The sequence below is a fragment of the Panthera uncia genome (genome assembly GCF_023721935.1).
Source record: "Panthera uncia isolate 11264 chromosome A3 unlocalized genomic scaffold, Puncia_PCG_1.0 HiC_scaffold_11, whole genome shotgun sequence".
In the NCBI taxonomy this organism is placed as follows: domain Eukaryota; kingdom Metazoa; phylum Chordata; class Mammalia; order Carnivora; family Felidae; genus Panthera; species Panthera uncia.
Window position 1 is genome coordinate 20,717,925 of NW_026057578.1, and position 14,282 is coordinate 20,732,206.

Below are 14,282 nucleotides of genomic sequence, written 5' to 3' on the forward strand. Positions count from 1 at the left end.
CAGGAAAACATGGGTTGCCAGAATCTCCTCGGCTAGAACAGAGCACGAGTGGAAGAAGAGCTATGTGCGTGGGGGTGGGGGGCGTTACGGGGCTGGGAGAGAATATATAAAAGAGAGAGAGAGAGAGAGAGAGAGAGAGAGAGAGAGAGTGTGTGTGTGTGTGTGTGTGTGTGTGTGTGTGTGTGGCCCTACATGGACAGTAGGGCTAAGGCCTGGGGGAAACAGGCACTTTAATGCACACCCTCGGTGCTACCATATGGTGGGGCCAGTCAGTAAAACCTGCAAAATGTGATCGATCTTAAATTCAGTAATCTCCCCTCCTGGAATTTATCCTCTAGATAGAAGCACACTCGCATATGGAGACAAGAGTTCAAGGGTATTTACTGAAGCCTTGTTGCTAAGAACAGAAACCTTGTCCCGCAAATTCAGTGGGGCTCAGCTCTCCAAGGGCAGCTCTCTACACCACATAAGGAACTCAGACTTTAGCCCTAGGACAATAGGGAGCCATAGAGGGCTTTAAGCAGGGGGAAAGGCTTGCTGCAATTTGTGCTTTGGATGGATCCTTCTGACAGAGCAGAAAAAGCAGAACTGGTGAGACCATCTAGACGAGATAATAATTCAGGCTCCATTGTCTCTCGTCTGGGTAGTTCAAGAGCCTTGTGGTGACTGGTGGGATGTGTGGGGGCAGAGGAGGGGACACCTGGAGGGCCTGTCTCCTTCTCCCACCAACTCTGCTGCCCCTGGGCAGCCAGTGAGGGTTTGAAGTCAGGGGATTTCTTCGAACCACAGAACACCGAGCCCCCCAGCCCCCAAAGCCACTCTTGCCTCATTTTCCCCATCTGTGAAATAGGGATAACCAAACACCCGACCTCACAGAATTGTTGTGAGGGTTAAAAACTCTGTTATAAATACACAGAAAAGCACCTGGTACACAGTGAGTGCTTGTTAAAACGTGAGCTATTTTTTTTTATCATAACCAGGCATATGGTAAATACTCTATAGATATTCATAAAACGAATTGTTATTAAAATCAACCTAAAGGCGAATCAAGGAGTGAGTTTGAAATTAGAGAAAGGAAGTTGAAAGCAAGATTCCCCCAGTCCCTTGACCAGATGGGAGAGAGTCAGGGAGTCCCGAAGAAGATCAAGGACAGTTTAAGTCAGTGCCAGGGGTTAGGCCCAGGCCCCACGGGTTGTTAAGTGAATGGATTTGGCCAGGCCCAGCAGGTTTGTTACGGGGTCTCCTGAGCACAGGAACCTTCCTTGTTTCTTTAACACGGACCTACACCTTCTGGCCCAGCCCTGTCCTAGGACTTCCTCTAAATTCAATTGGCCAACTTCTCCCCTTGTGCCTGCTTATACCACCTTCACAGACTCGGGCTCCTCCCCGGGGACCCTGGGCGGTTGTCTGTAGTAGGGGAAGAGCAGGGTCCTTTGGAGGCTTTTGTGTGTCCACTGATGGAGGAGATGAGTCGGGGATCCCAGGGAAGAGCCTCCCTTGGCAGTCTTCTTCCCTCCCCGGTGGGTCTCTCCCATCCACCTTGGCCACTGCCACCGCCCTGCTGACTCCAGGAAAACCAGGCTGGAGAAACATGGAAGGTTGGCTCTAGGGACGACAATGGAACGAAAGAGTGAGAGAGAACAACAGATACACAATGGGGTGGGCTCTATATAAATGGATTCTTGAGCAGAGTCCAAAAAAAAAAAAAAATCTCCTTTTCTTACCCCACTAATTATACACAAACAGGTCAGGCTACATTATTTGTGGGCCCACTAAAAAATGAACCTGTGGGGACCCTCATTCAAAAATTAAGAATTTTAAGACAAGTACCAGCAGAACATTAAACCAAGCATGAGGCTCTTCTGAACATGGGACTTCATGGAACTACACAAGTTACCACCCGTGAAGCTGGCCCTGAACACAAAACTCGGGTGGATGCACGTGTGTGTGTGTGTGTGTGTGTGTGTGTTTCCAGGGAAAGCACGCTCAACTGTCAAGGTCATGACCCACAATAGCTAAGAATCGGCGTAACGGAGGTTAAGCAAGGGTCGCTGCTTCTCACCCCACCTCCGTTCTCTACTCAGACAGCCAGGGGCTCCACATTGTGACCTACGTTGTGGATTAGTGACGGGTTGCATCAGCTGATTTGGGAATAGGGTAGGCCACGTGGCTGTGGGAACGGGGAGAAGTGGATGTGTGAGAGACAGAGTCTAGGACTTACTGATGGACTGGATATGGGCTGAAAAGAAAAGAAGGTGTAAAAGCTGGCCCCTGCATTTACGGCTCAAGGAATGAGACCAATCCATGGAGGCGCTGGCTGTTCATGGAGATGGAGAGGAGCTGGAAGAAGAGCGGGTGCTGTGTTTTGCCAAGGGAATCAAGACTCCCGTTCTAGCCAGGAAAATGTGTCAAGCAGCTAATAGAGCTGAGAGGGAAGGTGAGAGCGTCGGCATCGTCGGCACGGGGATGGCATTGAACTCCACTGGAATGGATGAGACCTTTCCGGGCTTCCAGGTGCCAGAGCCCTGGTACTTCAGGCAAATCGCTCAACTCCGCTGCCGATTAGGGTCATTTGCAAAACGGAGGCAAGAATAATATCCTCCTCATAGGATTTCGTTAATGAGCTTGTGAAAGGGAAATGCTTGGCAAAGGCCCTGGTAGCTATGAAGGCATCCACTGAGTATCAGCCATCATCATCATCATCACTGTCGAGTCATTCCTTCTACAAGTATCTAGTGATTCCCCATTGTGTGTCAGGTGTGGCCGGGAGTGCTCTGGATTTGGATGCATCAATTATTGAGCAGGTCAGAAGGTGATCAGTGCTATCACAGAAGACAATCTAGAGTGGAGTAAGGGGGACATTTGAGCTCAACCTCAGAGATGAGGGAGTGCACCAAGTGGATGTGGGGGAAAGAGTTCCAGGCAGAGGAAATAGCCAGTGCAAAGACCCTAAGGAGGGTGGTGGGGGGTGAGGTCACGCAGGTAAAGGGTAGGGGATCTTTGTAAAGGAACTCTTCATGGCAGAAGAGGCTGGTCCTCCAACATGGCAAAAACAGGTCTCCGAGAGAATGACACAGAGGGTTCCCCAACATGGAGGAGAAAATCAGCTCTCCAGTGTGGTGGAGGGAACAGATCTCCAACACAGCAGCTGCCCTAGGCTTTGGGTAGGACCTGAGGCTCCCCCTACCTGCCCCCAGAAAGGTCTCACCTGGCTGAAAAGGCTCACCAGCAGGGCTCCTCCTCCTCTTGGCTATACAGTGTCCCCTCCCAGCAAAACTTGGCTGGGCCTTTGCTCCAGGGCTCCCACTCAAAGCATAAATCTGAGTCGTCTTCCTCTGAATCTGTGGAGGTACAAGACAAGGCCTCTTGGGTGGTTACATCCTATCTCCTACCCCTGACCCGAAAGGAGCCCCCTGCCAGGCCTGGGCATCCCCGAGACTGAGGGGCCAAGGCAGAATCATGACATATGGGACAGCCCAGAGATCTCAGGAAGACTTCAGGACCTTGTAGGTGACCAGGGACCAAAAACGTTGTCTATGACTCAGAAGGTGGCTAGATCTACCTAATAAATAGGGATGGGCCCTAGAGGCAAGCAAATGACCTACCTGTATTGGGTGTGGTCCAAGAACGGCACTGAGGAGACACAAATCCAACAATGACCCATCCATCCATTTGTCCACCAGTCCATTTATTAACAAATATCTGAGTGTATACATGCAATGATTTCCACTGCAGCACTGTTTTGTGGTGAAGCATGCACAAGCAATAAAACACCCTGGAAACTGTGTGTGTGTGTGTGTGTGTGTGTGTGTGTGTGTGTGTGTGTCCATCATGAGAGATCTGGTTGACTGAAGTGTAGCACATTGCACCGCATAAAGAGCTGGCCCATCTATCCAACAGCAAGTCAGAAGCTGTTAAAACAATTGCATGAAATCTGTAGCTTTCGACTTGCAGGAGGTCTATGATACATTACAAGCAAGTTTCAGAGAAATGTATATAGGAGGATCTCCTCCCTTTTTCTGAAAACCAAGCTAACAATCCTGCCCCCTCTCCAATTTTTTGGAAAACCCACGTGTGTTATTAAATAGGAGCATGCGCTTGTGAACACGGCTTGTCTCGAGAAGGTGAGGTCAAGGAGAAAGGAGAGGAGATGGGGGAGATTCCTTCTCTTACTGTACTTGTAAGATGTTTCACTGGTTGCAGAAAAGTAAAGGAGGCTGAAGAGAGCCCTCCGCAGTTCCAGCAGGTGCACTTGTTTGAGGTCAGGGAATTCAAAGGTAGCTTTGGATTTAACACCTCGCTCCGAGGACCACCACGAGGGTGGGCAGGACCCTCGAAAGGCACATTTCGGCCTTAAATCCATCTCTTTGGAGGTTTCTCTTCTTCCTTCTGCAAATTCCTTTCCAATGACAAAGCAAACGTCCTCAGCAGAGCACCTTCCGCTTGAAGGGCACCATGTGGCTTCACCCTCTCTCTTAATGTCATGGTCCAGGATTAGTGTTGTCCCCACTGGCCAGCCTCTGCAGGGCTCAGCCACCCACCACCTTTTCTCGCCTCAACGGCCATCTTGCCAGGCGGTTCCCTTCTCCTCCCCTTGCTCCCCTGTCTACTTGAGAAGGCACGTCCTCATGGGCCACGTGGCACTCCCTGCTCAAACCGTCTGCCTTCTGGGCCCTGGCACTGCCCTGCTGAGCCAGGCCGGATGGGGGTGGTAAGGAGGAATCAGAGCCAGTCCTGTCTGCTTTTCACACTGGATGCCAGGCCAAACGAGTTCCAATAACAAGATCCACAGCAGAATAGAAGAGCACAGGCCAGGGTGTCCTGAGAACAGGTCCCTCAATTCTTGGCAGGCCCAGACCCTGGCACAAGGACAGGACCGACGCAGTAACTCTAAGAGTTCCAAGAAGACTGGGACCCTGAGGGAAGACTGCTCGCCCCACATTCCGGTCATTGCAAATGACCAAAGGCCTTATTGCAAGGGGCCGTGTGAGATGTCGGAAAAAGTCTGAGGACAGGGAAGGCTGTGGATGGTTTTAGAGCAGGGCCTTCAAGGAGAATGGAGTGCTGGAGATTAGTGCCCTAGACCTTAGGTAAGGTGTCTCCTCGGAGGAGCCATCCAAAGCCATGCCTATACGTCCTCCTACCATGACGAAAAGCAAACACTGACTGGATAATTTCTCAGCCTATAAGCACCTACTATGTGCCACGTGTGTACATGTACTGGATGCCCTACCCTCGACATGCTCTCTCCACAGCCCCAAATGGAAGGGGCCCTTATTATCTCCATTCTGTCGATGAGGAACCCAAGGCTGAGAGAGGACTTGCCCCAAGTCACAGAGCTGGTAGGCAGCAGAGGCAGGAGGTGACGCCAGATAACCGGCACTCGTAAGTACTTCACAGGTGTGTGACCTGGGCACGTTGCTTCTCTCCCCAAGCCTCGGTTTCCTCAATTGTACGATAAGGATTACTTCGCAGGGTTATTCTGAGGATTAAATGAAATTATGCACATCAGTGTTTACCACAAGCCTTTGCACAGGGTAGAGAAAAGGTTAGCAATTATGATGAACTATTCAGGAGCAAGGCTAGAAATCTGAGCCCACGTTTCCTTGACTCCAGGGAGACGGCATTTCTAGCCACACAGACAAGTGCTCTGACTCCCACCAGCCACCAGCCCGCTGCCTGACGTTTCGTCCCTCAGGGAGGGCTGCGGTCCGTCCTGGGAATATGAGAATGTACTTTAAATAGACATTTTCTGGAAGCTCTTGCCAGGAACTCCCAATAATTACACCATTACAAGCACCCCACATCTGAGCTCCTGGGGAGGGTTTGGGGGTGAACTGCTTCCCCTGTCTCAATGCCGTCTGACCAGAGCTGGCAGCCTATCAGTACCCTCCCTCCTCAGCGGGCCAAAGGTCATGGAACTCTGGAGCAGGAGGTGGGAGGGCAAGAGTTCCCTAGGAAGAGGCCCCCTGGAGAAGGGAGTGCCCAGGGAGCCAGGACACCTGAGGAGCAGAGGGTGACCCCTGCCACTGGCCCCCAACTTCCCTCATGGCCAGCTTCACCCCGCCTTCTGTTCCTCTTGGTGACATACTGAGCTCAGGGCAAAGTGTCAGCCTCCGTGATCTGGCGTCCCAGAGAATCCAGATCCTCCCTGAGGTACAGTCCGGGCAGAAAGCAGTGTGAGTGGTCCCTGGGCACCTAATAAAGGCTTAGGGCTGCCATGTCCCATCGTCTAAGTTGTTTACTGCACAAAAGCACCCAGCTGAGGGAGCAGCAGGGGCTGAAATCTTCCCCCAGCCTTGTGCCCTGGCTATACCCACAGGAGAGGGCCCCTTTCTCTACTTCATCTGTCCATAGGGGCCACCTATTTCTGATTTGTACCAAAGACCTTCTGTGCTAGCAGTGGCCCTGAGGGGACACAGGTGTGCACACGCACATACTGCTTCCGAACTTGGGGACTCACTCTTGGCCTCTAGGTCGAGAAACTAAACTACTTGATTAATCCTTTTCCCCTACAGGCGACTGCTCGTCTCAGCCAGCAGGAAGGAAGGAAACTGGTCTCTGCAGTTGCTTCAGGACCCCCTACCAGGCTCCAGGATTAGGGCCCCTGCAGAGCAGCTCACCTTGGCTAAGTAAGAAGCGTAGCCAGACGATCAGCAAGACCAAGAGCAAGCCCACGGGCAGGCAGAGCCAGAACACCAGGAAAGAAAACGTGAGGTCGTCCACCAGTGGCACCAGCGGGTACTTCATGATGCGCATGTGGCTAAGCCGGGCCTGCCTGTGCCAGGCTGGCAGGGCTGCCCTGGGGACCTGGGGGGCCGGGCCACACTCTGCTCTCAGCCCAACTGTGACTGAGTGGGTGACGTAACAAGGAAGTCACAACGTCCTTCAGACACAAGGAGAGCTTGGCAGTCAGTGGCAGTGGAGACAGTCTGGCTAAGAACAAAAGCCCAGGCTTCCAGGCAGGCCGACTTGGGTTTGAATTCCTGCTGAGATCCTAGGGGTTCATGGGACACCTCCTTGCATCCTCTTAGAAGATGGAAACAATTCTCATCTCACCAAGCTGCTAAAAATCAGAATAAACGATGGGATGAGCATCGCCCTCGGGTGGGTGTTCATGTATTTTGAGGTCACAGGTTCCTTCAGGAGCCAGCCAGATCCCAGGCCCTGTCATCCAGGCTACAGGTGCCCACATCTGCACCTGCTGGCAGTGGGGGGGTGTGAGGGGGTGGCAGACTGGGTGGAACGAGGTGCATCTAAAGCAGACAGCTGTCACAGCTTCAGGCAGTTAAGTGCTGTGTGGGAAAGGCAGGTCCAGTATTGCCACATCTATTCCAAGAGAGCCCCCCAAACCTGCATTTTTATGTGAACTCTCCCAACTTAAAAATGTTGCATCAAGCATTTAAAACACGGTTGGCTAAACCAAACAAGTCTGCTGAGCCAGCCTGGGTCACTGGGCTGCCATTTAAAAACATTCTAACACACAATAGGTCCTCAATAAATGACTAATCTAGAAGCTTCTGCACCTCTCATTTAGAGTTTTCAGTGAGGGGCTTCTAAGGCGTCGGCCTTGCTCCTTTGTGTCCCAGGTGCACAGATGACTCTCAAAAGTCATTCTTCTCTCTTCCCACCTCTTCTGTCATTCATTCATTCGGGAAGTAGTTCGTACACCTCCCTGTGCAAAGCCCTGTGGCAGGAAGGAGGCTCTGGACCTCCAGGGCCCCAAATCCTGGCACTGGAGCGAGACTGGCCAGACGGGGTGCCTGACATGTATGGGAAGTTCACAGGCAGAATGGCTGCTGCCTGTGGAGGGGAGGGAGGCACAAGCATTGCCCTGTGCAAGAGGATCCTGGGCCAGCTGCCCCAGTTACTGCGGGCAAGTGCCTGTGAAACACACCAATTCCTACGCTCCCCTTGCTCTGAGTCAGAGACTCCAGGTGAGGCCCAGGACGCAACACATTCAGGAGCAACCAGTCTGATGCGGCCCAGATTTTGGCATCACAGCAACTCACAGAGCACGGGTTGGAAGGTCAGGCAGACCCAGTTCCAGGTTGGGAGAGCAGATGCGAGAAGTGGGTGGTAGACCTCGGGGAGATACGGGGTGGAAGGATGCCCCTAAGAGGAAGGAAGACACCAGCTCAGGGAGAAAGGCAAGCGGAGCCAGCCACAGAAAAATAGGGAACGGGTGGCAAGGCAGGGCAGGGGACGGGAGAGCTGGAGCTCGGAAGCCAGTGGTTGAGAGACCGTTTTAGCCCAGTGTCGGGATGACTGGAGTCCCCAGAGGGGGACGCCTGGGTGGATGGCATTAGAATGTGTGTCTAAGAAAAACAGTGCCTTGGCAGGCTGTGCCACTCAGAGTCCAGAGGCCAAGACCAGGAGTGGTCTGGGTTGAGGTTGGGGGTCGGGGGGGGGGAATCTCTTGGCACTGGGTCCTGAAGGGACTAGGGTCACAAAGGGCTGAGCAGCAGCACGTTTTCTTGCCAGAGCCCAAAACAGGACCACTGTGCCATCAGCCCAAGGAGACACTTCCCTGGCCACCAAGAACCAGAGTGAACCAGAACTCCTCACCGGAGTCCTGAGGGCAGAGCAAACACAGACATACAACTGCAGGGGAGGCAGCTCCCAGCCCTGGCTTCCAGCAACAGTTCGGGTGGGGGGGGGGGGGGGGGGGTGGTCACATTCACGTCCGGTCGAGTCAGTGCCAGGCTGGAAGGGCGGCTCATGGCGGAGGCAGTACACCCTAACCATTCTCATCACTGGTTCTTCAAGTGGTACAACCCCCCACACAGAGCTAGGCGGGAAGGTGCTAATCAGGCTGCATGGAACCCTCTGTAATCAACCCTCCTCACAGGGACAGTGGGTGACGGGGGGGGGGGGGGGGGACTTCCTCTGCGTCTCTCCCCTTTCCCGACTGCTAGCCCTGGCAGAGCCCAGATCTTCGGCAGTCAGAGGACGTGGCCAGCATATCCGTGTTCCTACAACACAGCCGGCCGGGCCCTCGGTGAACACCAGCCCCTGTATGGTGGCGCTTCTGTTGGCCGGGCTTCCACTGCACGAGCTCTGTGGTAACTCTGTACAGTGACAGAGAGTAACTACACCCATCGAGGTGATCGATTCATAGTGTGTAAAAATAGCGACTCATTATGGTATGCCCTGAAACTAAGACGGTATGTGAATTATAATCCAACTAAAAATTTTTTAAAGACTTAATCTAATTTTGAGTATTCTGTGTAACTTCTACAAAACCAGAGTAAAAACGCACAGATCTAAATCACGACGGTCAGCCAAAGCAGAGCACGCACGCCCTGGAAACAGTAAATTAGAAACACCCACTGCAGGAGTCAAACTTCAGCCTGTAACCAAAAGCACACAAAACATTATTAGATAAGAATCTCCTTAAAATTTAATTGACTAAATGTATTACATTCAATATTCCATGGGTTTCTTCTGGACAAAGGATCGGCATAAATACAAACAAGCCTCTGGGCCTTCTTCCCTAACTGACGAAGAGAAAACACAGGAGGCGAGGGGACACGGGTACACCTTCGTATTTACATTTTGCCTTTACTTTACAGTTCAGTGCCAGAAATATTTACAGAAAATACAATAAGAAAAAGATCATGTCTTGGCAACATACAGAAATTCATACAAATCGTATATATGATTTCAAGCAAATAATGATACTGCTTATTTTTTAGCCACAACTGCCAAGCCCTTCAGAGGAGAAAGATGTTCTTGGTCACTGCAAGAGGCAAGGACTTGGGAAACTTGGGTTTGCTTCAACAAATAATTATTGGGCGCCTACTATATGCAAGGCACTGTGGAATCCCAAATCACACCTTTTCCCTCACCATTAAAAAAAGAAAAGCATCTGAAGAATGTGAGCTGATACTCTGAGAAACACACTATACAGTACATGGCTTCTTCAGCTACCGAGAACCCACAGTTAGATTCCACATTTAGCGGGTGGATTACCTCCAATCTCTCCGTCTCAGGAAAAGAGGCTGTCATGAAAATCCTTAAAACAGATCATCGAAATTCAACCTACTGTTTCATGTAAACACAGAAACCAATTCTTTTTAGGACGATATAACCTGAATGGGTTTAAAAATGCTGAATGGAGAACCACTGCTAGGAGTGTCCCGTCTACCATCTAGCTTTGAGCAAGGCTGATTCCCACTTTGGGTAAAGCTCCACCTTCCAACAGAAATACTCTCGAAGACTCCGTCTCTCTCAAAATCACTGTGCAGAGTCTGATAAATGCTTCCCCAGAGCATGTAGAAAGTAACCATTTATAAAGGCTTCATACACGCAACCCATGGACAACTGACATTACTGGCCAAAGATGTGGGGTTGGTTTTTTTTTTTTTTTTGTATTTTAAGTGAGTCCAGAGGAGAATGGGCTGCCCTGAAATCGAGGGCCTGGAAATGGAGGGCAACAAGGAGCATGGGTGTACGTGGTAGGGCAACCCACCACGCAGCTATTCCTTTCACAAGGCCAAGGCTAGGTGGGAGGAGGTCTTAGGGGGAAGCACAGGACAAAAGCAGGAGTTGGCTGAACAGGAAAAGGCAAAGCCTCCTGTCATCAGTGCTCTCAACCAGAAAAGAGGGGGAAAGCCCCCATCTCCCTAATGGGAAAAAGTACTATGAGGGGCTACGTGTCTCTGTCCCTTGGGTAATTAATGCTGTCCTTGTCACCAAATGGCACGCTCACCCCTCCCCCCCCAACACCTGTCAATGCAGCAACTACACTGTTTAAGCCACAGACCAAAGTGGTCCTGGCTTCCCTTCGAAGGTTATGAATACATGCGGGCAACTTTACCAAGTGGACTACTCAAGGTTATTACTAGGGACTGGATCTGCTCCTCTGGCATCATTCAACTCAAAGTGATTTTTAACAAAGGCAGCTGGGTGAACTTAGTCGCCATGAACTCAAAACCATACTAGTGGAAGGTTCCAAGGGTTCTGACCACACTCCCTTTTTTTAGGTAAATGTTATCTTGAGCAGAAGGAAAGAGCACCTCACGAGGTATATGTACTCTATGTTTTGTTTGTGCTGTACACAATGGGGTTTCATGCCTCCGGGGGCTGCACAGCTCTGAAACTATCCCTCCTTCCCTGGGAGAGATCGATCACAAAGTCTTCCAGACTACAAACCGCATTCCACACAGTTATTCACTTACCAAAGCCATGAGAATTACAAAGAGTTGCCAGAAACTAGAGCAAACTGAAGGATCAGGCAGCCTACCCCAGCACACACGTCACCGTGTGTTTTGCTGACAGTGAAACTATGCTAAAGGCAGGAGTTTTATCTGAAGAATCACACCAAGGAAGCACACCTACAATCAGTTATTTTTAACCTCTGGAATGTTACAAGTTGCATATCAATTTAAGCCTTCTTTGTTCATGTCCACTAGGAAAAGGGCCCATTTTTCCCTTGAAATGCCAATCTGGAATTTCCATGGAAGTTGTTAAACCTCACCTTATATCTGCTGAGTTAATAAAACATTTTTAGGGTAGAGTTTATTCATCTTAATCATACAACCCCCCCCCCCACCATGCTACCATCTGGAAACATTGATTTATTGTCCAGATTAAAAAGAAAATCAGTTCTTCAATAATATAATACCCTGAATGGAAACTGGAGTCATAGAAGGAGGTAACCTTTACCTGAGCTTAAAACAAACATGAAGAAAAAGGTGCAGCAAACTTAAAACCAAGAGCTGCTAGGACACCCACATTTCTTGCTCACAGATGACAAAATACATACTTTTGGAACAGAACTATCACCGGGAATTAGGCCCTCCGCTATCCCCCACCATTTGAGTAACTCCCCAAACGTCACGCCAAACACACCGCTACAGCCCTGACCTGTAGAGTCTACTGACACCAGAGTTCAAGTGGGAAGCCGCCCCTAACACAGCTGTGATCACTCCTCTTTGGACTTCACGTGTCACTTACTTTCTTAACATAAGATAATCTTAATAAAGAAGAAAGCACAGAGGAATAGGAGAAATGAGCAGTGCACACTCTAGCTCTGTAACAGGAATCCTTGGAAGGATGTTCTGGGTCTGGCCACCTCAAAACATTTATCCCTGGCAGAAAAGTAGCAGCGAGGTAACAGAAGTATTTCCAAAACCCGGGCAGGGATTTGTTGTGCCTTCAGTTGGCAGAAGTCCGGAAAATAAGACAACAACAGCCATTTCTAACAGCGGCCACCTGAGGGGGTGGTCACTAATGTTTGTCAATTATGATGAAATCCAGCAGCTCTCTGGGAGAGATCTGAATTAGTAGAGTTGAGAGGCTATTTCCTGAACCCCAAATTAGAATCCTTCATAAACTACTGCAGTTTCCTGCTTGGTCCTGAAATAAGAGACAATGGATGAAACCAAGTAATTTTCCACCCTTGCTACGAATTTACATTTCTCAAAACTGAACCAAGGAATTACCAAAGGATCACGAATGCTTAGCCTGTCATTTTGCCCCAAGTCGCACAACAGTGGAGAGAGTGGAGGCATCACTGCTGTCTTACAACTCTTAACCCCACAAATGCCACCTGTGTCCCCGTTAAGGGACAGGGCCATGCCTCCATTTTAGATCTGCTCCTAGGCTGCCCAGAAACTGCGGCCTTCAGACAGACCTGTGCAGTAATGAGGACGATAACTTTGTGAAATGTGGAGAGGAAACATGAAATATTTTAATGTCAGGCTTCTTATCTAAACAAACACATTTACGCTCGTTTCTGTCAGTTGGGACATCTGGACGACAAATGGACTTACGAGTGAGCAGAAAGCTGAGATTTCTTTCCTTCTCCTCCATGCTATCATCAACATGAGTCTTTAAATGTCCTGGAAGATTCTGAGACAGATTTTAATTCTGAACACAACCTCCTAAAAAGCGAAGTATAAAACTATCTTCAACTTCTAATTGGCAAATTTGATACTACCAATGCACGTGTTTAACTGAGATGCATAAAGCCCTTCTCCGCAAAAGGCTTATGTTTAACTAAAATTGTCACTTTTAAAAGAAAGTTTATGGCTAAAATGTATATCATCATTACCAGGAGGAATATGATTGTGTCTGGGTGCCCATTTCACTAGAAAGCCGGAAGTCTTCTATCAAATGGGTTTATAATTATAATGTGTTTCTTCTATTCTGGTGATTAAACAGTAAGCTCTTGGGGAGTGATTTTTCTTTTTACAGTGATCACCTATCAAATGGTTTTGCTCTGGTATCATAGCCCCAAACTGGAGTTCCACAGTCCTAGACAGAGAGTGTCTAAGAAGTGCAGTTCTTGAGTCCAACCTCCTGGAAAAGCGAAGTATAAAACTCTGGCTCCAACTGCTTGTTCCGGTACTTGTTGACAATGTCAGTGATTTTCTGTTTCCGGCGGACGTGTGGTGGGCTGTAGGAGTCACTCTCCAGTCTCTTTCTTCTACAAATATTAATTACAGTCTGCCTCACCAGAAAACCTTGAAAACAGAGGGTATTAAAATCAGCATGAATAACCAGCCATCTGGTGAACTATCAGTATTCAAGTGAACTACCTTCTGCAAAGTCAAACTTACTTCATTCCGTTTGGGAAACTCCCCATCCCTGGAGAGACAAAACTCCACTGAGACAAAACTGCTAGAACAACTACATAATGACAAGGGGGGGAAGAAAAGCAAAAATCTGGTCTGACACCCCATTTCCTGCCCTGGATTATAAAACAGCTCTCTGCATTTCCCAGGACTGACAGTTTACGAACTGTAGCTCTACTTGTACTTAAGGAGATTAAGCACAGTTAAAATATGACAGAACACGCTTCCTATTTACAAGAACCACAGCATTTTCTACATAAGGGATCTATTAAGTAATATCACCATTTCCTTATTTCCACTTCTTCTTGGCTCATACAAAATGTTTCAGTAAATAAGTGAGAGAAACCTTAACTCTTCAGCCATATATGAAGACCTTACCAAGGGCTCGTCTGCTGACAATCATCCCATCCACAAGAGGGATGACCATGTTAAATTTTCCAGTGGCTCCTTGAATTTTTATCCGGAATAATCCAGTGTTTAAAGGGTGGATAAAGATGACAGGAACTTCTTTCTCAAGAGTCGTAGATCTTAAGAAAGGAAAAGAACACTCCTTTTACCCCAGACATATAAAAGTTGAAGTCCCCCATATGCAATATAAGAATTTTAAGAAGACTTGATGCCAGGTTTTTGTTTGTTCATATATTTTGAGAGAGAGAACGAGAGAGAGGGCGTGCATGCACATGTTCAGCGGAGGGGCAG

General features: G+C 49.1%; 2 protein-coding genes across 4 annotated transcripts in view; both read right to left on the bottom strand.

Moving 5' to 3' along the window:
- Window positions 1-210: 210 nt before the first annotated feature.
- ADIG (adipogenin) lies at window positions 211-8,542 on the bottom strand. Of its 2 annotated transcripts, none has more exons than XM_049650805.1 (2): window positions 6,624-8,542; window positions 211-3,341 (listed from the first exon to the last, which is right to left on the bottom strand). In XM_049650805.1, exons 1-2 carry the CDS (start codon window positions 6,757-6,759, stop codon window positions 3,223-3,225), a joined length of 255 nt encoding a protein of 84 aa, XP_049506762.1. In that variant the 5' UTR covers window positions 6,760-8,542; the 3' UTR covers window positions 211-3,222. The 2 variants fall into 2 exon arrangements, 1 of the variants encoding a protein (XP_049506762.1); XR_007462076.1 differs by lacking the exon at window positions 211-3,341 and adding an exon at window positions 4,898-5,482.
- A 990-nt stretch (window positions 8,543-9,532) lies between these two features.
- The window catches only part of RALGAPB (Ral GTPase activating protein non-catalytic subunit beta), an 89,020-nt gene continuing 84,270 nt past the window's right edge, over window positions 9,533-14,282 (bottom strand). For both annotated transcript variants that reach the window (XM_049650800.1, XM_049650799.1), the window contains exons 29-30: window positions 13,962-14,110; window positions 9,533-13,472 (exon numbers count right to left, since the gene is read on the bottom strand). In XM_049650800.1, the coding sequence (XP_049506757.1) occupies window positions 13,279-13,472; window positions 13,962-14,110 (343 nt within the window). In that variant the 3' untranslated portion in view covers window positions 9,533-13,278. The remainder of the gene's footprint in view (window positions 13,473-13,961; window positions 14,111-14,282) is intronic.